Source organism: Setaria italica, chromosome III (genome assembly GCF_000263155.2).
Source record: "Setaria italica strain Yugu1 chromosome III, Setaria_italica_v2.0, whole genome shotgun sequence".
In the NCBI taxonomy this organism is placed as follows: Eukaryota; Viridiplantae; Streptophyta; class Magnoliopsida; order Poales; family Poaceae; genus Setaria; species Setaria italica.
The window spans coordinates 16,485,997-16,510,254 of record NC_028452.1 but is presented as its reverse complement, the minus strand read 5'-3'; the positions used below and the strand labels follow the sequence as shown (position 1 = coordinate 16,510,254).

Here is a 24,258-nt window from a genome sequence, read left to right as displayed (position 1 = left end):
TGAGTATCCCTCCAATCTCTAATCCTCTCCATTCTCGATCTACACGTTTGTACGCTGCTAGATTTCGTGCATCTGAACACATAAGCTGGGGTAAGATCTCGTGTGCCTTTGATTAGGCCGTAAGCTCTTATATCGTGCGAAATTGATTACGGATTTATCTTACGTTTTTTCTTTTTCTTTGGACATAGTTCAGTTTCCGATGTCAGAAATTCTAACGTTTCAATTTTGTTAGCTACACTAGTGTTCTTACTTCGTAAGTCAGAATCACACTGGAAGAGTCCTGATAGCTTTTTCGATCTATTCTTTTTTTTAGCAAATGCAAAATTGTAATGGTAACTCATGATAATGGTTGTTGCATATTGTGCACATTCTTTTTTACTCATTCCCAAGATGGATGGCCGTAGGCATAAAGAGAAAATGAAGTAGTAAAGGATAATCAGTACGGTAAAATTTCATAATCTCACAATATATCAATGTTTATTCTTCATTGTGTTATCCAAATGTTCTGAGAATTTGAATGAAATTTTTAACTACCATCATTAGTGCCTTCAAAATGTTGTGAAACGGTCTTTTGAAGTGCTAAAGAATAAGTGGCAGATTCTAAGAGGGATACTGTTATATAGTATGGAGAAACAATCAAAGATTATTGTTGCATGCTTTGCACTACATAATTTTGCATTGGACAACAACGAACCTGGAATGCTTGCTACCGACATGTTTGGTCATGGCACCTACCTTATTAGGACTGGTGATGAAAATAACCTTGCATCAGATTGGTTCGCTACTCCAACGATGATATTAGTAAAGTTCGTGATTGGATTGCAACTGGACTATATGGTTTGCATTGATTAGATTACATTGTTGACTGCATGCCATATAGTTACTAGGTCAGCATATTTTGACTATATGCCATATAATAACTAACATATGAGCTTGCCATATCTAAATTACAAATGTTGACTTGTAGATAAGTATTACTTGGTGGATTTTGATTACTCAATACGTGAGGGTTATATGGCATCATGTCGCAATAGCAGGTGCCATTTGAAGGACTTTGATGTCAAAGGTCCTGAAAGTTTAAATGAAGTTTGTAACTATCATCATTCTTGTCTTCGGATGGTAGGATTGGTTAGTAGCTACAGCTAATGACAATATTGTTAGTCTCCGTGATTTGATTGCAGTTGAACTGTATGATTTAGCATGATTTGTAATATGATTTTACCATCAGAATTGGACGATGTGTGGTGTACTGGTCTACCTGGTGAATATTTTGTTATGGATATGATGTAACCATCACCTTATGCCTAATTTGGGGTTTAAGTTAGCAGTGAGTTGTTGCTACGAGCTAAGCTTGAGTGCAATATGGTCATTTCTGTGTTGAGTCTTGGACGGTTCTGTTGTCAAATTCCCACTATTTTTGAAATGCTGTTCAAATAAGCAGCAGCGCTGCAGCCATTGTTGGATGGCTGCAGGAGCTGTTCTTTGGTAGCAGCGTTTGTTGGCTGGCTGCAGTTGCTGTAGCGGCTGCTTGCAACTGCAGCATAACCGAACGCGTCCAATATAGTTCCAGACAATAAAGATAACTCTTGATAAATAGATGAAGGTTTTGGAAAAGAATTTGGGAGCTGCTAAAATGATCTACGCGATTCAAACCGTTACGATAGATTGTCGGGTCAAAAATGAAAAGGAAAAGCGCTCGAAAGGGTGGCAATCTTTCCCCTCCAGTTCTCCTGCAGAGAAGCCTCGCTAACTTTTTTTAGATGAGGTATATACTGGGGCATTTGAGAGGAAGGAGCGAAACATACGCCAGTTCCATCTCTTTTCTTGCCTTACATCCTGAGGTGGGTCCACCAGTCATCCACTCCTTGCTAAGCCAGCTGGAGGCGACGTTCCTGCCGCCGTTTGCACAGCCTTGTACACCCCCGCATCGCCCAGTCCACCCACCGCCAGGCGCATCCACTTCCGCACGCCGTACCTCCAACTCGGGGTTTTGTTAGGGTTGTGCCTCCGACCGCCGCCGCAGAATGGCCGCCGCCGCCGGCGCAGAGGATGAAGCGGCGTGGAGGAGCGCCATCGCGGACGCCGCCTCCGCGAGTACCTCGACCTCCGCGTCCACGACGCTAGTCCTCGACGGGACCGTCAAGTCCTCCACGGGCCGCCTCCCCAGGCCGATTCTCTTCAGGCCCGTCGCTCGATCCCTCGTCGAGCTATCCATCGCCGACGCAGGTCTTAACTCTCTCGCCGGCCTGCCCCGACTACCGAAGCTCCTTCGCTTGTACCTCCCCCGTAATCGCTTGTTGGGCGCCTCCTCCCTCGACGCCATCCGGGGATCCTGTGGCGCCACGCTTCGTTTGCTGGACCTTGGTGATAACCTGTACTCTGAGTTGGATGAGCTCACTCCACTAGCCGACGTTGCTATCGACTCGCTCGATCTCTGCGGTTGCCCCATCACCAACTTCCTCGGGGACCGACATAATATCTTCCAGTTGATCCCCAGTTTGAAGTACTTGGATGGGAGAGATGAGCAGGTGAAAATTCAGCTGTAATTACACTTAATTTAGAACTGCCATTGGTAATTTGTTATTGATTTCATATAATGCAATTCAATTCATATGGCTGGTCATTGGTGTGTATCAGCATGATAAATAAACCATATAATCCCTTGGTAATTAGGTTATGCTGATAGATGAATGATGATTTTTGGCCCTGGAAACGTTTTATTGTTGCTGAGGAGCGTTGTGTTATGTTTGAGCTACACATTTCACATGTAAACTGGTTAATTTAAATGTTCTTGGTAAGGCATATGATCCATATTGCTCTGTAAAGGGTTCCTTTCGTAGGTATTGCATGGAGTATCTCATTCATTTACTTCTCTTCAGTCCTACCACTTTATCTTTTGGGCAATTTTTTTCATTGAACTGCCATCCTTCAATGTACACTATTTATTCCTACATGTGCTTGGTTTCCAAATGTATGGATACTTCCATTGGGTCAGGCAGTAAATTAAACTGAAATCGTGAGACTAATCAGCATTCTTTGTGTATTAGTTGAGTTTTGGTGCAAGGAAGCATGCCTATTGCCTAGCTTAAGGCCTTAAGGTTATGAATATAGGCTGAAATTGTTTTATGATGTGCTGTTTTAATTGAAATATCGGTTCCAATCGACAGGGTGACATAACAGCAGGTGCATGTTTTGAAGGAGGAGCACATCTCACATCACTGACTCAATCAGCAGCGCTTGCTTACGGGTACCATCCCCGGAAGATTGTGCCGAGGATTGCTCCGATCAGGGAACTCAAGCCAAGACCTCCACTGCCTAAGTCATTAGGCCCTTCATTTCCAGATTCTACTGCTCTGTCTTTGCTGCATGAGGAAGTCTCTAAATTATCAGATGAGCTTTTAGGCATCGTGGATGCAGCATTTTTCTTCAAAGAAGGTTATTGTTAATGACTTACCACTTATTTTCTCCATGACTTCAATACAGTAGCAGACCTAGGATGTGGCACTTGGGAATTCCTTTAAAGATTCAAATAAAAGAATGTGAAATGTCCACGGTAGCATGAACTAAAATACAAATTGTCATAATGTAGGTACCTCAAATAATTAAGAAAAAAATTCAAAATAATAGCTTCACTGTGTAAAGAGAATCAGTTGGAAATTAACCATCTGCATCCCATCATAAGATTCACTACTTAGCGTGCAAGGCACGAGTTTCTTGTTAAATGAGAGGGCAATCCCCACAGTGTGGTTATATAGCTTTGGGAGGATTTCCAACCAACATTTGCTATAAGGAATTCAAAATCTTAAATGGCTGTAATTGTAATTAACACACTTTAGTGTTATTCTAATTCATAGCACTTGTTTTCATACATGAAAATTTACATACTCATAAACTCCCAAGTGTGGGTCGTATGCAACAGAGTCACTGATAAAGTGATAAGCATGCCTTGCTGCAACCATGCGATTGCAAAACCAAGCTTTGCTGTGTCCTCTGAGACATACACATGTATATTCCTGATACATACTGATTTTGATTCCTAGGAATACCTGTGAGTCATGCTAGGTCCACACATGCTTCAATGCTCTTTATCCACATTATTGTTCATTTTACTAGAGTTACTGTTACATTTGGTCTACCTTTTTCTTTTTTGAACTATTCATTAATGCTGTAATAATAGATATAGAAAAAGGCACAGTCTCATACTATTTTTTTGTTAACAGCAATTTCACTACAAGAATACTTCCGTAAAGCTAAACCTAAATCAACTGAAGGCAAAATTGGCAACAGGCTCCTTAAATATGTTAAACTGCCTGAAAAGGAAACAGTAAAGCTGAAGATGACCGATGAAGCATGTGCTGTGCTAAGCAGCTGGGTGCAATGTTTCACAGCTGTCCTCGCCTCTGGTCTTAGTTGGAATGGAAGATTCAATTTGAGTCATTTTATTCTTTTGAGAGGCCAAGTACATGTACTCAAAAACCCCAATCCACAGCTAGGACAAACTGGCGAAAAGAAACTTGATGGCAAACGCCTTGCAAAATATATATTGGCTTTCTTCAGTTTGGATGGGAACTACCCGCCATATCTTTTGCATCTTGTTAAGAAATTACAGAATATACCAGATGGGCCTCTCACGACATCCTACAGATTGGGTTTAGATACCCATTGCTGCTTTAAATCATCAATGGGGCGAGCGAATGTCATGTACCAAATCAAGATTAAGGTTGATGGTTTCCTATCAAGCAAGAAAGATGACTTCTTCTATTTGTTGAGCACATGCATGATCGATAAAAATTGGACAGACAAAGTTGAGCAGCTTGGCATATTCAAGAAGATATTGTTATGGGGACGTGAAGTCAAAGATGATGCTCATGAACGGGACCTTCTTAACCAAATGTTGTCATCTGACTTCCCGATCACTTATGCCTTCTTCCTAATTAGGAACTTTGGTACCCATGTATCAAGAAACAGTGTGGTATGTGCCTCAGTTTTTACTTTTTATGCTTTTTTTATATGAACTCTGAACTATAAATTAGAAACGTCTAATGCATCTGTACTTCTGGAATAGGTTGATGACCAAAAAGTGTATAAGGATGATGGTGCCACTGAGTTGTTGATCCCTGATACATTTGGCGACTTTGTTGCTGATATGCTGTTCGACCTTTTGGAGCATCCTATTGGGCAGGACTTAGAAATTGAAAAAATGTGAGTCTCCTGAAGTATCTATTTGTGTATTATTTTAGTTTTAAATGTATTGTTGGGCTATCTTCCCCATGGGTTGCTGTCTTTTTTTTTGTATTATTTTAGTTGTTTATGGAGTAACGCTAGTTCTTGGTTACCAGTGCTAAAGACTGCATGGTCTCTCCTATTCAAGTTCTATATGAAGTCAAAAATGCTTCTTCTATCATCAAAATGCTAGATTCTGGTACCTCTTATGGAGTTAGTGAAGAGTGTAACATTGACGAAGCTACAGAAGAGAAAGGTGGTGAGGACCAAGGCAGTTCGACCCGAGGCCAGCAATTGGAGCGAATGGCCAAGCTATCAGCTTTCCTGAGCCACCAGATAAGGGTATCTGAGTTGTTAATACCCCTATTATTTCCAGTATTTCCCTTTTTGTATCTTAGAGGCTACGAAGTGGATAAATTTGCATTTGTTTACTCTCGATTATATTTCTGGGGTTATATTTCTAGAATTGCATTCTATATGGAGTTCTATAGTCTGTTTATGCAGCTGATCATCTTGTATACATGCAGTCACTTTCTGCGAAGCTTGGCCTGGATATAACCAATGAAGTTTTGGAGGTAGAAGCTTTACAAGAAAAACTAGGGATATCGTCATTTGAAGTACGAAATGCTGCTGCTCAAGATGAAGTGTCACAAAGATCGCTTCAGTTTGGCATCATGCCCCCCGAGAACATGGGAGCTTGGGAGTCAAGTTCGTCCTTAGAAACACCTTATCAAATCGGAAGCTTGCACCCTCCGAACATAGGATCTGGGTCGTAAGTTCTGCAGGACGGCATGTCTTTTCGTAAGTGCTGCTGCTTCCCTGTTCCCTCTCCATGTTGTAATCCCACAGTTGCAGCTCCTGTACACTCCTACTGCAGCCCTTGCTCTGAAGGTGACTCTTGTACACAACATTATGACACCCGTAGTAATTTGCATTTTGCAATTTAAATTTCTTAATGCCTCAGACAGTATGACTACTTGGCATACTACTGCCATCCGGATCATATCATCTGCATATCATAGTTTTACTTGTCAGTTACTTTGAAACAACCATAACCTTTTCTAACTCAGTTGTCTGGTTGCTCTACTGATGATAATTTACTTGGAAATCTGATGAAAATGTTGTGTTGCGGTGGGCTGCGCCTCTATCCATGATCAAAAATGATTTTTCCTGATTGTTTGTTCTTTTCTTCAGGTTATGTTGTTTACTGTGTCTGTCAGGCGTGGTGGCAGGAAGAGGCATGTGCCTTCTTTTCCAGTTGCAACTGCATTGTCTCCATTCCTATGGCAGGTATACTTAAACTGATTTTTAGGATTGCATTTCTCCATTCCCCGGTATGCCTTCCGTTTTCCTTTCTGTTGACTTGTGGATTGCATTTCTACAGCCCGATGTGCTTGCTAGTATGAAACAATGAATTGGGCCAACTTTTAGGATTACTTTACTCCCATCAGAGTTATATCTGGATTCAGTTATTTCTTGTTGATCATGTACGCAATGGGCAGAGCGTTGAAGCTCTAGAATGTCTGTTTTCCTCATTTTCTTCCCTATCCATCCTTTCGCTTTCTAGAGAACACCCTTTTGTAGGAATATGCTTGATTTGCGTGTTTGACTAGAGTAAGTATAGTGATATTAAACCTCATTGTTGTTTCTTTTACCAAAACTACTGCTGATTTTCAGGTATTCTCAAAATTGACTGAGCAGAGGTTCCCAAGTGGGCAGCAGATTGCCAGAGTCGCCATTTGGGAGGAATCTGGGGAAAACATTTACTTGATGATCCCAGAAATCAAAACTCAGAATGCCACATTTTCGTCTGTTGCTATTTAGGTAGAGTAGATGGTAACTTTCAGAATTCAGTTGTTGATCTATTGAAGCTGCACAGCTTTTCTGTAAACACAACTTCCGGATGTATGGCTATAATGGGTCGCCTGAGTACCTGACACACGATGATCAACCGTTATGAAACATACATATGCCGCTGGAATATTGGGGGGCATTATGATCGCCTGATAACTTCTGGGACATTTGTAATATGCTGGAGTGTGACCTTTTCATGCATCGCGTATGATCACTTGTGTTCGCATGGATAAAGTGTGCTGATTGGCTTCGATAGTTCGATCAGACGCAAAGCCGGAAATGATAAAGTGTTTGCGTTACTTGGTTAGAAAGCCCGTTAGTTTTACATTAGCGAAATGGTAAAGTGCGCTGCTGGAGGCCTTCACTGATGCAGTTGGGCCGCAAGTGATTGGTAAGACCTCACTAGGCCCAAGCAGCCCAGGACTAGGTCATTTCGGCGGGAAACCGGCGATGTGGAGAAGTCGTGGAACACTCAATGGTCTGCTGGGCAGGTCGTTCAAAATCGAAATCACTTCTTCGTCGTCTTGTGAGCAAAAGGGTGGCAAACTTTCCCCTCCCAGCCAGCCGCTCCCAAAGCTGTCCCTAGACCAACCTCAATAGACCATAGCGACTGCGTCTGGGCCCAGAGGAAGATCGGCCTACATCACCCGGTGGAACTACCCCACGCTGCCGACGCCGCTCGAGCTGCGCTTGCGCGCACCGTGTCTATGCACCGGGCCTTCCCAATCACAGCCGCAAATCCCCTTCTCGCAGAAGCCAAGCACAACGCCTAGCGCCGCTCGCCCGCTTCTCCGAGATGCCGCTCCGGCGCATCCTTGGCCTCTCCGCCGCCGTCTCCGGCCGCCTCCGCCGCGGCTTCTCCTCGTCCGCCTCGCGCCCTGCGTGGGCTATGATGCATCCGCTCGCGAGGCTGGCAGAATCGACGGCGCCGCGCGCGTCGCTCCGGTTCGCCGAGCCCCCGTGCCTCTCCCACCTCATCATCCCCGCCCACCTCGCCGACCCGCCCAGCCGCGACCCCCGCGGCGAAGACGTAACCATAATCTACGGCGGCGTCCTCAAAACCTCGAGCGGCGACGGCCTCCTCCTCCTCGCCTTCATGGATATAAGCGGCACCGCCCCCATCGTCGCCACGCACGGCGGCACTCAGGAGCGCAAGCTGACTGGCGTCGACCTGGACGTCGACATGAGGCGATTCGTCTGCAACCCCCTCAGTGGCCAGATGTTCCGCCTCCCGGACATCGACGGCACGAAGAAGACGGAGTGGTTCTCGGAGATGGGCATCCTCACCCAATCTGAACGCCCCGACCGGCCGCCTGAAAGGTACGCCGTCGCCGTGCTCAGCGAGGACCGCGACGGGCAGGAGGGGAGGTTCGTCATGCGGCGGTTTCTCTCGCATGTGCCTTCTTTTCCAGTTGCAACTGCATTGTCTCCATTCCTATGGCAGGTATACTTAAACTGATTTTTTTTGTCATGTCAGTCCTTTAAGAAATTGAGATAACTGCTTGAGCTGAGGCCGTAATATTTATCTTTTACAATTGAATCTTCCATACAGATTTGACAGAATATTGAGCTCCAAATGGTGCTGGTCTGCTGGATCCCACGTCTATTCTACTGATCTAATATGCGAACGACTATGATGTTCTTTAGCGGCTGCATGCCAGCCATTGTTATGCATCCGTTAGGGCCTAGGGGACCATAAACCACTGTAATCCACCAATCCGTGTTGTCCGCTCGCATTGTGACCTTGGCTGTGATCGTGTGACATGAATTGCAAGGTTGACATTCGATAAGGAGAAGTAATCCTCGGATACTTCGAGCAGAATGCCTCCTCTGGTTTGCGACTTTGCGGGGCTGGGAGGGCTGCATGGTTATTTAAGAATTCTGGACCCAAAGTTCTCAGCACCGTTGCCTAATCGGTGACGGTGGTTGCTAAGTTGGTTTCTTGTAGACATAAGTGCTGCCAGTGTCACGTACCAGATCAAACACGGAGTCGCGTCTTGCTCCGTCGTTGAGGCCCCTAACGTTCCAATTGAGAATGTTGCAATTACGTTGTTCCATCAGCAAAACAGCTGAGCCCAAGAGGCAAGAGATGACAGGGAGAAGACAGAACGCAAGCAAGTAGTTTCATCCTTCGTGATGCAGATGACACAGATGGCAGGAGGTAAACCATCGGCAGACTGAAGGGCTTTGGCAGCACCCACGGATGTAGTTGCAGCCGACGAGTCGACGACACGACGCAGGGCATCTTCTTCCTGCGTGACGCCGAGCTTCTTCATCAGCACCTGCGAGAGTGCGACTCCCCGCGTGGCCAGCCAGACAATGGCAGCCAGCCTTTGCACTCTTCCTGCGTGGTGCCGTTCGCCGCTCTGGCTGCTGATGAAGCGGCAGCAGACTAGCAGAAGTTGCACAAGTGGCTTGATGCTTTTGGTGACGAAGTTGGTCGGCCGCTTCAGTTTCCTCAAGGACCGCTTCTCCTGCAGTAGGGGCGAGTTTGCCTCAACCTCCAACTGCGCCGGCGGTGGTGAAGAAGAACAGAGTACAGAGCATAAAGGGGTGACCGCGGAAAATAGTGATCTTAGACCTCTCCGTCGAGGGGTGATGCCGGGTTACAACTTACAACGCGGCCTGGCCTCCGGAGATGGCTCCTTTGGAAGAGGCCAGACAGAGGGTGGGGCTCTGAACGTGCCCGCCGACGTGGATAACGTTCACAGTTCCCGGCAAGCTCCTCGATCCTGTGCAGCAATCATCACTTGATCAGCTTCCTCCATAATTAACTTGGCATCTTCCTAAAAAAAAAATAAACCTGGCATCGACATGGAGAACGAAGGGTGCTAGTTCGTCTGAGAGTCTCGGGAGAGCACATACATGAGGCCTCTTTGGCTCTTGAGCACAAACAAAAGGACTTTACACGTCTCTGTTTACCAGAGACAACTTGCAAATTTTGTCTATACTATACTCATCCGATTGTTTCCAGTACCCCTGATAACACCTCAGAACGCCTGACGGTATTAGAGTCCTTGTCCACCTGGTTATATCGAAACTATTTGAAAGATCATTAGACCCAAATTGCCAATTTTTAACTCTAGCAAGGTTTTGTTTAACAACCTCTGGCATCTCACCACCATTCAGGAATCCCAGAACCCCTTCATTTACTCCATTCTTCACCGAAGCCCGTTACTAATTCGCACATCATTGGTAACAGTCTTTGGTAATGCACGTTACTTTTGTTCTTGCCTCAAGATATAAGCCGCTCCACCATTTCAAAATTGACAAGTTCATGGTTCTAATCCTAGCCTCCGTCGCTCGCCTACTCGTGCCCTAACAAGTCGCCACGGTCGACACTCGACAACCGCGCGCCATCCACCGCTGATGGATCTGCTGTGCACGTTCGGCCTCCTCATCTTCCTCATCGTCTTCTCCGGTGACCCGTGCACGGCCGCTGCCTACTTTATATGCTTCTTTTTACATATCGCTCCACTTTCATAAACCAACACATCTTCTGACATTATGGTTCTAAATCCAGATGCTCTGTCTGGTGCCGTTCATTCAAAAAAAAATTAGTACTGCACATGAAATATCTGAATGCATAATTTTTAGAAAAAGAGTTCATAATATTTATTTGTAAAGGGTTCAAGATCCTTATAGATTCATCAATTATAGTAAGCTGATGCGGAGAAATATAACGCTTGCATCATTTTTTTTAAGGATAACACTTAATTTCTGTGTGTGAGATAAGTGGGTTGTCATAGCTAGAAAATCTCCCATAATCCGACCAAATCCGAATGATCCAGGCTCGACTCCAGGTCACCAACACCTAGATCGAGACTCAGATCAATCGACAAGCCCACTCTCGATCCACAACCTCCAGGCATTCTTAGAGCCGATCCAGGCATAGCAGATCCGACCACCAATGAGGTGACTGCTCGAGAGGTCGGCTGGAGCCAATTCGTGAAGAAGTGGTGGACCAGAATGCCAACCCACCAACCCACCCACCAGTCAACAACAACGTCAACCCTCCTGCCAACGACAACGCCAACAACGGCCGTCACCACGACACCAATGACAATCGCCGTAGCTGCGCGAGAGGTGATGATGGTGATCGTGGCTGACTAAAACAGCAACATGATCTTCGTGAAGAGTTGCGCGACCTTCGCCACCAGTGTGACATCCGTCCCAACCTCAACAACTGCCACTATAAGCGTGAAGAGGCTGAGCTCCGCCGCCATGCCGAGTACGACCATGACTACAGCCCTCCTGGACTCAACCACAACAAAAGTTAGAAGTTACAGCATACAGCAACCTCGTTTCTAAATCAAGTTTTTCATGGGTTGCACCCTTGTTGGCGTTTCAGTAGAACTTGTGATACTAGTTAAGGCCCTGTTTCTTTGAGCTTTTGCTTTCCGAAAACTAGCTTTTGGCTTCTCGTCCTAGAATGCTGGCTTTCTGAAAGCTGGGTTCGTTTGGCAACCTAGTTTCTCTGAGGATGAGAGTGGCCAGGCGAGCAGGGGTGGAGGGAGGAGGGCGGCGGCGGCGGCCAGATCTGGAGGGAGGACGGTGGCGGGCGACGAGGATGAGCAGGGCCGGAGGGAGGATGGCGGCGGGCGACGAGGACAGCGGCCCGACGCGGATGCGGAGGGAGGTGGAATCGATAGAGTTTGATGGGGAAGAAGGAAAAAGAAACGTACCAATTTACAACATTACCGATGGCAGGCGGGTAAATAACGCCAGAAGCTCGCCATAAGCTTATTTTTCTCTCCTTTCGAGCTTTCCATTGTACCGTGGCTTTCTAGAGCTTTTGGCCCACGAAAAACTAGGCTCGAAAGCTTGCCGTTTGTTTAGGCTTTCGGCTTCTGGGGGCGAGAAGCTGGTTGAAAGCCCAAACAAACAGGGCATAAGTTTCACAGTCTGTTTATGCTATCTATGCCAGGCGTTGACTCATTGTCATTCGTTAGGCTTGTATCCAAATTGTGGCAGATCACTTTAGTTGAAGTATGCTGCTTATTATTCCAACTTCCAAGTAACTGAGGCTAACTCAGTTGTTGGAGGTGCCCTCACCCAGCCAGGTTTGAATTGCCTCTTATTTGATTTTGCAACGAACATGAACATATTATGTTTCGATAATCATTAGTTTATCAGTAAAGGTACTAGGTTGGAAATACTAGTGATCTAGTTTATAATTGCGTTTATGCTGAACAGCTATTCGACAATCTTCATGTTCTTATTCTAGCATGTCCCTAACATTCTGCATTTCGTTTTCAGGGATTATGAAATTTCAACTGGCAGTGGCGTCTAAGTCATTTGGGCAGCTGGTTAAGGAAGTTTGTGAACCTTTCATTTTGGAGAAACTCTGGTGAATGTTTTTTTTTTTTTGGGGGGGGGGGGGGGGGGGGGGCGCTTCGCTGACAACAAACTCTGTTATTTTGGGGGGAAGTCTGGATGATGTTCCAGGGTATAAATTAGCATGCAAGACAATACGCTGATCATTTCCTGTGGAAAGTTCTTGCTTTTGCTGTTTAATTTACAAGTAATGTTTGGGTATCTCATCTGCTTACTCGTCCTCTGTTATTAAGAGATGCATGCGATCTGATATCATGTTTCGAGGCAGCAATGATGTCTGGCCAATGATCACTACTACAAATATCGTCACCTTCCTTTGCTGCAAGGCCAATCTAATCGTATGGGTAACCAAGCGAGTAAATCCTCTGTTATTAAGTCATCGACTCACAGCTCCTTCAAATAAGTGACTCTAAATTAACAAACTTCCATATGCAAAATATCTGTTCACTCTACAAATCCTGTAGTTCCTGGCTACCTAACAGAACTGACCTATATCTCAATCTCCTATAAGCACCGAACCAGCTTCATATACAATGCCAGTTCTTAAAATACTCGACATATATCTAACTATATCACTTGATGAACTTGGGGATATGAGACTGGACGATGTGGTCTGCAAGTGCCTTGTAGGTGGTCTGCGTCGGGTGCACCGAGTCGAAGAACATGTACTGCGCCGGCGACAGGCACTGCGGCAGCAAGCTGATGCACAGCGCCCCCATCGCCGGCAGCCCGTTCCCGCAGCAGCCCTGCCCCGTCTCCGTGAAACCTGCAACAACGCAAAGCGACACGGCAAAAGCGTCAGCAGAATGCCCCCCTCCATGACTCCATCCACGCAATCAGCTTGGTTCTGCAGCAGCCTATGAATGATATGCTATCTATCGCTCACCGTATTTCTGGGGCTGCGCCGCCATGTCCCTGAGCGGGGTGTACACGTCCACGTACGCCAGCGTCGCGCCGGGGGACGCCGCCTCCAGCTTGGCCAGCATCTGCTGCAGCGCCGCGTTGTACCGCTCCGCCGCCGCGTTCTGGTCGGCGACGCAGTCTCCGGACCCCAGATTGCTGAGGGTCCTCATCACCGGGAGGCACCCCACCGGCGGCAGCCCGGCCACCATGAAGTTCCGGGCTCCCAGGTCGTACAGGTTCTGCATTGTTATTGGTACGGCATCAGCGATCAAAGTCACTTTTTTACTTGACCATTAGCTCCAAGAAATCTAGCCTTAATCTATAGCTCAACAGATTAAGATTAGCTCAAAGAATAGATCAGTTGATCATATCAAGCACCTGGATGTAACCCTGGAGCCTGTCGATGAGGTAGTCGCTGTACTGGTCGATGGTGGGGAAGCTCCCCGTGCGGCCCTGCAGGATGAAGTAGTTCATGGTGACGTCGTTGGTGCCGGTGGAGACGACGTAGAGCGACTTGTTGGCGATCTCGTTGGCCCTGGGCGAGCCGATCCTGGCGAGGAGGCCCCGGAAGTCGCTGATCTGGGAGCCGAACGTGGACACCATGGCGGTCTGCGCGGTGAGGTCGTCGATGCCGGACCCGCCGGACGCGAAGCTGACCCCCGTGGCCTGCTCCTCCACGGTGACCCCCGTGTCGTGGTGCGCCGGGAGGAGGTCCTTGATGCCGAGCGACTCCACGATGTAGTCGGTGATGAGCTTGCCGTCCGAGAACCGGCCCGTGGCCGCGCCGCCTGGGAAGTCGCAGCCGTAGGGCGCGTGGTCCGCGCGCACCAGCGTCGTCATGCCGTTGTTGTTGCCCGGGTCCAGCGTCGAGTCCCCGAACGCGAACACGGCCGGGATGTCGTGGTTGGCGGCGGCGGCGGCCAGAGGCGAGGCGACGAGGAGGGCGGCGAGGAGGAACGCGGCGGCGGCGGCTACGGCTTGCGCCATGGCTACGAGCAGGCGAGGTCGATGGGTTTGGACTTTGGACTTTTGATGCGGGTTCATGGGGCAGGGTATCCGGCGACGTTATATAGCCCGCGGGAGAGGCAGGAGATTAGGCGTGCCGAGGATTTAAACGTGGTGTCATACTGCATTGGGACATCTCGGATGGTCGGAGACACGGGAGTCCGTCGGAATTGGGACAGCGAAAACGGGCGAGGTGGTTCAGCTCAAGTGTCCGGCACTCACATGTTCGGAGTTGCCCCTGTTTTTCGGTCGGGGAGCAGAGTCTCGGTGAAGTTTTTGACGGAAAACAAAGAGTATGAAGCAAGCTCGATGCTTGTCTCTAATATCTCTGCTAGTTCTATCTGTGACTTTGGAACCATAAAATGGATAACAATAGTTTCCAGAGCTAGTAGGACTATATAGTTATACAAAAGAAAGAGGAGTCTTATCCATCCATCCACCCATCTATCTTATTCTGTATGTCTATACGACTAAATCTATATACTACTAAAAGCCTGTAAGCACTATGTTTTCTTATGCTTTCCTAATGTAGTGAAATTTTTTCGTCCACTTTTGTACCACTAGGCACAATGGATTTTCTGGAAGAATTATTGCGATTTGCGAGACGCGTGTGATGGGCCAGCATAAATTTTTGACAGGCTTGGGCCTTCTTTCTTCTCTGCCACCAAGCCCTAAGATTTCGCAAGCAGATGGACGGGCGTTCACAAAGCCCAAACTTTCCAGAAACAGCCCACGTGCCCGATCAAAAGCAAACGGCCGACGCGACGGCGCGACCCGTGCCGTACTGCCGTGTGGCCGCGCCCACAGAGGGCACCCGGGGCGACCTGCTCTGTTCGCTTCAGCTTATTCAGCCGGCTTATCAGCCACCAAACAGTATTTTCCTCTCACAACAAATCAGCCGTTTCAGCTTTTCAGCCGGCTTATAAACTGAAGCGAACACGCCCGAGAATCCAGACGCTACCGTATCGCCCAAGAGCATATGCCCGTCCGCCCCGCGGCCTTTCGCTCTCGCGGCCCCTCCTCTTATCCCCTCTCCCTCCCGCTCTCTCGCCTCTACGGCTCTACGCGCCGGCCCGCCCGCCCGTTCCCTCCCTCTCCCTGCTCCCCACCAACATCATGGCCTCTCGCGCGCAGCCCCCTCCCCCGCCTCCGCCCGCGCACCTCCGCCCGCGCCTCCACGCGGTGCCGCTCTTCTCCCGGCGCGCCCCGCGATGCCGCGGCGGACGCAGCCGCCTCCTCTCCGCGCTCCCGTCCCCGTCCCCTTCGCCGCCCTCGCGCTCGCAGCGCGTCTCCACCGCGCCGCCGCTCGAGCGCGGACGCGGGCCCGCGCCCGCGCCGCCGTCCACCGAGCAGCAGCCGCAGCAGCCGCACGGGAACCCAGTGCTCGCCGCGGAGATCGCCCGCCTCTCTGCCGCCCGCGCGCGGCTCCGCGCGGCGCGCACGCTCGGCGACAAGCTCCGCGCGCTCGACGCCGAGCCCCGCGTCGCGGCGTTCTTCGGCGAGGAGTCCGGCCGCGGGGCTCTGGGCGCGCTCGAGCCCCGCGAGGCGCTCCTGCTCAAATGCCTCGTCGCGGCGGGGCAGGAGCACGTGCTCGGCGATGAGCTCGACTGGTACGGCGGCGGCGGCGATCATCACGAGCTGCACCGCCGCAATGGGGCCAGCAGCGGGAGCGCGCTGCGGGAGGCGCTGTATAGCCTGGCCGGTCTGGTCGGGAAGTGGAGCTCGGAGGGAGTGGCGGGTGGCGAGAAGGGGAGCGGGGAGACGGAGGCGCTCCGGAGTCTGCTTAAGTTCCTCAGCGACGTCGAGGAGTTCTACGACTGCATTGGGGGTATCATCGGGTGAGCATTGTTTGTTTGGATGCATTACTGGTGTTGGAGACTTAGTAAACGACGGAGCTGAACAAGTTGCCAAAGGTGGTCCATGCTGAAATCGGAAGTTAGTGACAGTAAAGTAGTAACAACCTTTTATGAGCTAAGACATCACATTAGAAGTGCAGTTACACGGAACTGTAAGTTGCCTCATGTGTTTTTTATTTTTGAAAAAAAAGTCGCCTCATGTTCTGAAATAATAACAAGCCTTGGAACACATTTTGATTAGCAATAACCTGATGACCCTAACTTATCGTGCTCGAGCCATTGCATTTGTCTGACAGTTATATCAGCAATTAGTACTGATAGTATTGATGCTCCTTTTTATTTGCTTCAGCTATCAAATTATGGCATTGGAGCTCCTTTCAGCCTCAAAGGACCGCATGCACCGACCTAGCAAAGACAAGTTTGTTGATTTCCATGTTCCCAGTGGACTTAATCTATTGGAGGATACAGAGTATGCATCTCAAGCAGCTTTGTGGGGAATCAAGGTTGTTTCGCATACCACATTAACTAAAAAGTTGATAATCAGGATATCTTTAATTATTTGTATTAGCTTTGATATTCTTATTTCAAGTGCAGATTGCTTAAGACATCTGTATTCTCTCACAAGGTGCAAACTGAAATATAATCTTTTCTAGGGTTTGCCAGAACTGGGTGAAATTTATCCGATTGGTGGTGCGGGTGATCGTCTTGGTTTAGTGGACTCAGATACTGGTGAATCCCTTCCTGCTGCATTGCTTCCTTACTGTGGGAGGTCTCTATTGGAAGGGCTGATACGGGATCTGCAGGTGCTTTTGATTTGCATATGAAACTTTTCTTTGCATATGGTTTCTTTTTTACCGACTTGTGGCACCGACATACATTAGTAAATTGGTGTTTCTTTCTACTGTAACACCTGTTTTTAGGGACATTGATCCTGTCGTTTTTTTAGAAGGAAAGAGCACTGTAGCAACTAGTTTTTCAATTCCTTTTCGATTTGTGGAAGTGTCATGATATTTTTGGACTACTTAAGTTCATAAAAGATTAAATTTGTTATAAATCTCTATAGGCAGTTATATAATTATGTGGGGCACTACTTTGTTTGACAGGCTAGAGAGTTTCTTCACTTCAAGATCTTTGGACATCAATGTATAACCCCGGTTGCAATCATGACTAGTTCAGTGAAGAATAACCATGAGCATATAATTACGATATGTGAAAAACTTGATTGGTTTGGCCGAGGCCGTGACAATTTCCGGTTGTTTGAACAGGTATTCAACTAAGGATCTTTGATAATATCCACTCATTAGAGTGTTCCTTTGTAGCCCATAGAATCTGAATTTACTCAAACTGGCCAAGAGTTTAATATAGCTCTAACGAAATTTCTTCAATGGTTTTTGTAGCCATTGGTACCTGTAGTAAATTCTGAGGATGGTAAATGGTTAATCAGCAAATCACTTTTCCCTGTTGGTAAACCTGGTGGTCATGGTGCTATCTGGAAACTTGCATATGATAGAGGTATATTCCAATGGTTACAGCGACGTGGCAGAAAGGGTGCAACTGTACGCCAAGTCAGGTTTGTTTCAAGAATGATTTTTTTTCTGTTGTCAATCAAATCATTTTTAAACAGTAATAACTGAGGATCTTGTTTGTTATTTCCAGCAATGTTGTTGCTGCAACTGATTTGACCATGATGGCATTGGCAGGAATAGGCCTCCGATGCAATAAGGTAAAGTAAACATTGGACAAGTGTTATCCTATTCGATTGCTGATACTTATCTGAAGTACAATGCCTATTTTTGCACCATCAAATTCTCGTAGTGCATTGTTTTCTAACTTTGGAGTTCTGACATATTGTGCTTCAGAAATTAGGTTTTGCATCTTGTGAGCGAAGACCGGGTGCTACTGAAGGGGTGAACGTTCTTATTGAGAAACAAAACCGCGAGGGACTGTGGTCATATGGTATCACTTGCATTGAGTACACTGAGTTTGAAAAGTATGGCATCCCAGAACCTACAGTAACTGCTGGCAGGTAATGTTTCTTTGAACCATTCCGAACTGCACGCGGAAATTAAAAAACATGTAATGTTGACTTTTAGAAATTGGAAATGCAAGTATGGACAGTTATGGGGAAAACGATGGTTATGTGGCCTTAGCAAAATACCACTTGAAGTGGACCAGAAAAGTTGAGTGGTTCACAAAGCCAATTCCCCTACTGTCTTTGTTGTTGAACTAAGCTACAAAATGTGGATGACAATCATTTGTTGGTATTATATGATGATAATTGCGAACGGGTCTTTGTTGGTATTATATGATTATAAGTATTTTTTTATATGATGATAATTGTAGTTTTTAGAACATTTTCTTTCTGTGCTTCTTCCCACTTTGAAGAATATCTGCTTCAGTTCAGTCAGTTTGGTGGGATGAAGAGAGCCAGAGATGTATTTGACATTGATTTTTCGCTCTATAGATATCAAATAATACAAATGGGCAATATATTATCAATTATTTATCATCTACTCTCTAAATTTAGTTCGCAGGTTAGCTATCCAGCAAATACAAACATTCTCTATGTTGATCTGCAAGCAGTAGAGGAAGTTGGATCCCGTAAAAATGCTAGTTGCTTGCCGGGGATGGTGCTGAATTTGAAAAAGTCAGTATCTTATGTGGACCATCTGGGCTTTGAGTGTAGGTACTCCCTTTTCAGTAATTCACCTTAAACTTCCAATCTCTTATATAACCATTGGCAACTGCTGAGTTTTCGGTACTGCATGCTTAGGCTTGGGCTCATCGCACGATAATTAACATGCTGTTTCATCATTTATTTTATTTATAGAAGAATTGTTTGATATTTTGGCCTAAAATTATTGCATATTGCTTTGTTGCTGATGTGAAGTAGCAAGAAAACCTATAGTAATTTATCAACCGCACTGAGGTAGCTATGCTTATTTAGTTATTTCTGGCAAAATATAGATAGACATTCAAATTGGACCCGATTCTTATTTGCTGTAAGATAATTTCACACATCGTATAATCCAAAATCACCAATGATTGTTAATTGTTTGGTGCAGATCAACTGCTCAACTCTTTTTGTTTATAACTTATGTAGTTTACTATGTTCACATTTTCCTGAGCATGTCTGGGTCTTCTGTCTTGCTGTGCACAACTACTGTTAGCCTATACACATTCAAAGACCTAGTTTAACAGACATTGATGACTTGATGGGTCTTGATTCTATAATTTTGAATGCCTTACCTGCTTCAGGCAATCAAGGAATCTGTAATAAACCTTTGATTATTTCACTGTAGATCTGACAGATTGAATTATTCCAACACATGCTTCTGATTGATGGTGTAGTGGTTTAGACTTTATTTGTCATTGCGTTGTGTTGAGTATTAATGGCATGTGTGCTTGTGTCTGACTTGTGAGCAGGCATAAATTGTCAGATAAATGCAACTCTGTTCAATCATTATGATCCTACTGCTTATCATTTTAAGTAATTTATTGTGATTCTACATCTTATTCTTTTTAATAAATTTTTGTTTGTGACAGTGCTGCTGGAGGCAGGCTAGAGTGCACAATGCAAAATATTGCAGATAATTTTATGAACACATATAACTACAAATGCAGCAAAGGAATAGAAAGTATGTAAGTAGTTACATGTTTGGTAATCAATTTATTGATCTCTGCGCAATGACTTGTTCCCTTTGTTATGTTGAGTTTAAGCTATTTCCTATTTAACAGGTGAGCTTGACACTTTCATTGTATACAATGAAAGGAAAAGAGTCACTTCATCAGCTAAAAAGAAGCTGAAATCAGAAGGCAGATCATTGCACCAGGTTAATGTCTTACTCTGCGAGCAATGCATAGATCACATGCTATCCCATGCAGGACTGCAGATTAGAGATGACGACCTTCTATCTGTCTTGTTGTAACCTCTAATTTGAAGATGATTTATTCTAGGGGGGAACACTTACACCATTTTTTAATATATATGATTTATGATAGTTTTTTCTCGGACATCCTTGTGTTGGTGTACATTCATAATTTGTCTGGAAACCTGGATTTAGTCTTAACAGGGTAAAGGTCAAACGAGTGGATCACACAAACTTGCTTTTTATACAAACTGTAAAAGTGAAGTTTGATCTTGTGTAAGTTACTTGGTGTTCCTGAGTTCAGTCTTTAGTAGGTCAGCACTCGGCAATGTGTATGCTAAGCATGTGGTCTGATATGCTGGTCTTGACTTAAATGAGTTTGGTGGCCTCAGCTGGTTAGCAGGCCTTATTGGAATGACATTTGTTCTGCACCTACAGTTGGATACGTCAGCCCATTTTCTTACAGATATAAAATTGCTGACTCACTTAATTTCTTTTGGAGACAAATTGTGTTGATAATATCCAGTTATCCACTCAAAATATATTTGTGTTGATAATAGCATCATAATATTAATTTAAGATCCTTTTGGAACCATTAGATTTGTATGTAGTGTGTTTTATTGTACCAATGTTACAGAATTTGCAGTAGTAACTTAACAGCTGAATTTTTTTTCTGAATCATGTTTCAAAAATACACTTTGGTTGCTCTACAGACTCCAGAGGGTTCACTCCTTGACATTATGCGTAATGCTCATGACCTCCTTTCTGGATGCAGCATAGATGTTCCCATGGTAAATGTCCTATGCTTGGCCTACCTAGTTTTCATGAATTTATTTCACATTTAGCATGAGGTAGCGTTCCATAAGGTATTGCTTCTAGGTGTTTTGCTGGTCATCTTTCTCATAATTTATTTAAAAAAATTTTAGTCTGGAGATGTTTTCTAGAATTACCTTTCTTATAGATTATTTAAATTTTTCAAACAGGTCAAAGATAACAGCGAGTATTTGCATTCTGGACCACCATTTCTCATATTTCTTCATCCTGCTTTAGGTCCATTCTGGGACATCATACACCAAAAGGTATATTACTTTAACAGATTAGCATTCGATGGGTAAACATGACATCTGTAGCTTTCTTCTCTCCATTATTAGATAATTTATTCTACATGAGATATGTCTTTGAGCTGCAAAAGGTTATTCGCTTTATGTCTCTCGTGAACTTTGAGCAGCAGTTACCTGTCATGTGACAGTTCTTGACACATGTCTTGATACACTCTTTGATCTGCATTTAGCTCACATATACCAACAATTATGTAAAAAATGATCAATCTGTTGTTTGGGACAGAACACATAGTACCACAGTATCTCAATGCCTATGAAATAAGTACCATTCTACTGTTTGGTGCTGTGACATAATGACATGTCCTTATATCTGATATGTATAAAACACAAATGTTGATCTTGAGCGAGCTGAGCATGAAAGAGATGGAGCTGGTTTGGATTGCTTGTAAAAGATGTGGTCAGTTGCTGCACAAGAAGAAACTTGAAATTGAAAGAGAGAGTAGCTGCTTGCTTCATGTCAAATAGATAAAAGGGAAATGTGGTAGAATTACCATTACAAAGTGTGTGAGATGGACAAGTTGGTCCTTGTGCCATACTGCCCTGTGGAGTATGGACTGTGGAACTCCTGCAGACTGTTATGCTTTGTTGCCAGTTCTTGGCTTCTTACATTCTGAAACACTGTACTATATCTAACCTTTCGGTCTTTACCTTATCTATACCTTGATGGTCACCCAAATTTTCATCCATGCAGTTCGTAGGTGGCTCTATTTCTAAAGGTTCAGAGTTGCAAATAGAGGTTGCAGAATTTCTATGGAAAAATGTTGAGGTAAAAATCAAAAATATAATTTTGCACGTACTTTGCCCGTTTGTACCAATCTAAGTTTGTATGTTAAATTCTTTAGCTGGATGGAAGCCTTATTATTGGTTTTGTAAATAGTCTACGTTTACTACTCCTAATTAGTATCTAAACATTCGATGTGACACGTGCTAAAAATAAGACACGGGAAGAAAACGCCCCCATATATCCCCTAAGTATGGATTTTTAATGCAACTTTTGTTGAAAGGTGTGGGAGATGCAGACTGCAGAATGTTAAAATTGTGAATGAAGGGATCAATTGGATTTCTCCTAGTAATGTCTATTGGAAGCATGACGTTGAGAGATCGGAATCTGTAAAAATTATTCTTCATGGAAATGCGGAATTTGAGGCAAAGGATGTAGTCTTGAAGGTGCGGTTATTAATAAAAAGCACAATTTACAACTCAATGTTCTTTGTCTTATTTTCTGATCTCCTTGTTCTACCAGGGTAACCATGTATTTGAAGTTCCCGATGGCCAGAGAATGTGCATCATTCAGGACAGAGCAGGTCTTTTAGTTAGATGTATCCTATGATGCTTTCTGTGCTCCTTTTTAGTCGTTTACTAGTTGATGAGCGAGCAAACCCTTTTTTTCGCGTAGTGAACCTTCTTGCTTTCTACTTTGATATAATCCAATCCATTGTGATTAAAAAATATGTTCTGAATTGTGTATCATTATATTCATGCTAGTATATATATGCAAATGTTATGACTTGGTCTAATTTATACTTAATAAGACTATAAGAGTACCTGTATATAGATTTCTGAAGAGTCATGCAAATATGCATAAAAAATTCTGTAGGGCTAGTAGTGCAACACATTAGTTCTGAAAGTCCAATCTAGAAGTTTGCTTCTATCTTGACTTCTTTTTGTACTAATAACTTATGTAATGCATCCTTTCCTGAATGAGTTTCTTGTTGCCCATCAGGTTTTGTTGTTAACTTGGATCCTATAAGTGAGGACATGATGGACAGTGGAACCTGGCACTGGAAGTATACAGTCGATGGTGCCCATGTGAAGTTGAATTTGATAGAACTATAAGGACATAATATCAATCACAGATTCTTGATTCATTGATTTCCAGCCAGCTTAATTTTATTGAGAGCACGCCGGCACGCATGACGTTGGTTGACTTTAGTCCAGATTGTAGGTGGTGTTGTAAAAGATAAGGGGGTATTGATTTTGTACAGTGCAAGTGACCTATTCTCTTCCTGAAGAGGTGATGTACAAGAATAGATATTTTCAAACATGAGGAGAACACTCGTTCTCCGAAAGTTGTCAAATAACATTTTTTTTTCTGTTTGGCTTCCATCATTTTTGTACTATTTGTAGTCTCTGGATCACTGGGTGTCTTATGTCAGGAGCAGGACTCAGGACCAACTTTTAGTAAAATTCTATTCTGTAAATTGTATTGCCTTTTGAAATTATGTTTTGATCTTGTTGGCAATTTCCAGAAAATCTAACATTTTGGCTGCCAGCATTGTTATCAACCTGGAGCAGTGGTGGTGAAAACTGAGACTGGTTTCTGCCAGGTATACAAAACTATGTAGCATACTAAGAGCTCTTTTACGGTACACAATACTAGGCTATACTAGTGTTCGAAAAGGACTAGTATACAAACATCCAACGGTCAAGATTAATTGTATACTACTGAAACCTTCACCGTAGTATACATGAGTAGTATAGGTAGTATAAGAGTATCATGGTAAAAGAACACAAAATAACATCATTAAAATTTTATTTTTGACACTAACATAAACTTTAAAAGGTCATTCCATTTGAAATATCACTTTTCACATGTAATAATTACTAAACCATCCATAATCATGAACATTTAGATCTTATATATACTATATACAACTAAGTAGTAGTATTGGGTACCGTAAAAGAGCTCATGTACCAAATAGTTGGTAGTTAACAAAAGGGCCCTCGATAAAATTAGAGAACTCAAACATGTTGAGCTCGCAAGACATATAAAGGAGATATTTGGCATCAATTTAATTCACCTATTCAAACGTTGACCATCGGCATTTATGATGATACCTAATGTAACCTAGTCTTAAGACTTGGTTGATTTGATGCATGATCAAATTCATTGGATCGCCGCCGTATTTAATCTGGTAGATTCACCTTGCCAGATCCAGGAGGCAAGCTTGAAGTTGATTACTTTGATCTTATTTGGCATGGCTCCAGCTCTAGGTGGAGCTGCTCTACTCCAAAACTTCAGGTAGAGTCAGCTCCACTCCAGAACTTCAGAAATAAAATGGGGTGTTTAGCTAGATGGGTACTCTCAGC

At 44.6% G+C, this 24,258-nt stretch overlaps 4 protein-coding genes across 5 annotated transcripts; 3 read left to right on the top strand and 1 right to left on the bottom strand.

Annotated features, from left to right (window-relative positions):
- The first annotated feature begins 1,891 nt into the window (after positions 1–1,891).
- On the top strand, positions 1,892–7,274 carry LOC101765131. Its single transcript, XM_012844289.2, has 8 exons — positions 1,892–2,528; positions 3,168–3,435; positions 4,221–4,972; positions 5,066–5,202; positions 5,340–5,565; positions 5,751–6,024; positions 6,418–6,513; positions 6,901–7,274. The coding sequence occupies exons 1-6, from the start codon at positions 2,025–2,027 to the stop codon at positions 5,997–5,999; spliced, it is 2,136 nt and encodes a 711-aa protein (XP_012699743.1). The 5' UTR covers positions 1,892–2,024; the 3' UTR covers positions 6,000–6,024; positions 6,418–6,513; positions 6,901–7,274.
- A 506-nt stretch (positions 7,275–7,780) lies between these two features.
- On the top strand, positions 7,781–8,467 carry LOC101760376 (the record flags this gene model as incomplete). Its single annotated transcript, XM_022825233.1, has 1 exon — positions 7,781–8,467. A coding segment is annotated over exon 1 (594 nt), but the record flags the coding sequence as incomplete, so codon positions are not given.
- Positions 8,468–12,817: 4,350 nt separating this feature from the next.
- On the bottom strand, positions 12,818–14,324 carry LOC101759970 (GDSL esterase/lipase At2g40250). Its single transcript, XM_004961731.2, has 3 exons — positions 13,696–14,324; positions 13,301–13,556; positions 12,818–13,180 (listed from the first exon to the last, which is right to left on the bottom strand). Exons 1-3 carry the CDS (start codon positions 14,302–14,304, stop codon positions 12,987–12,989), a joined length of 1,059 nt encoding a protein of 352 aa, XP_004961788.1. The 5' UTR covers positions 14,305–14,324; the 3' UTR covers positions 12,818–12,986.
- A 1,059-nt stretch (positions 14,325–15,383) lies between these two features.
- On the top strand, positions 15,384–23,369 carry LOC101759565 (UTP--glucose-1-phosphate uridylyltransferase 3, chloroplastic). Of its 2 annotated transcripts, XM_012844497.3 has the most exons (16): positions 15,384–16,160; positions 16,528–16,681; positions 16,832–16,981; positions 17,282–17,443; positions 17,576–17,748; positions 17,835–17,901; positions 18,038–18,204; positions 18,706–18,864; positions 19,725–19,816; positions 19,917–20,011; positions 20,761–20,838; positions 21,031–21,126; positions 21,860–21,934; positions 22,011–22,335; positions 22,412–22,472; positions 22,892–23,369. In XM_012844497.3, exons 1-14 carry the CDS (start codon positions 15,439–15,441, stop codon positions 22,074–22,076), a joined length of 2,256 nt encoding a protein of 751 aa, XP_012699951.2. In that variant the 5' UTR covers positions 15,384–15,438; the 3' UTR covers positions 22,077–22,335; positions 22,412–22,472; positions 22,892–23,369. The 2 variants fall into 2 exon arrangements, with proteins under 2 accessions (XP_012699951.2, XP_022680696.1); XM_022824961.1 differs by lacking the exons at positions 21,031–21,126; positions 21,860–21,934; positions 22,011–22,335; positions 22,412–22,472; positions 22,892–23,369 and having other exon boundaries at positions 19,725–19,820; positions 20,761–20,782.
- Positions 23,370–24,258: the final 889 nt, after the last annotated feature.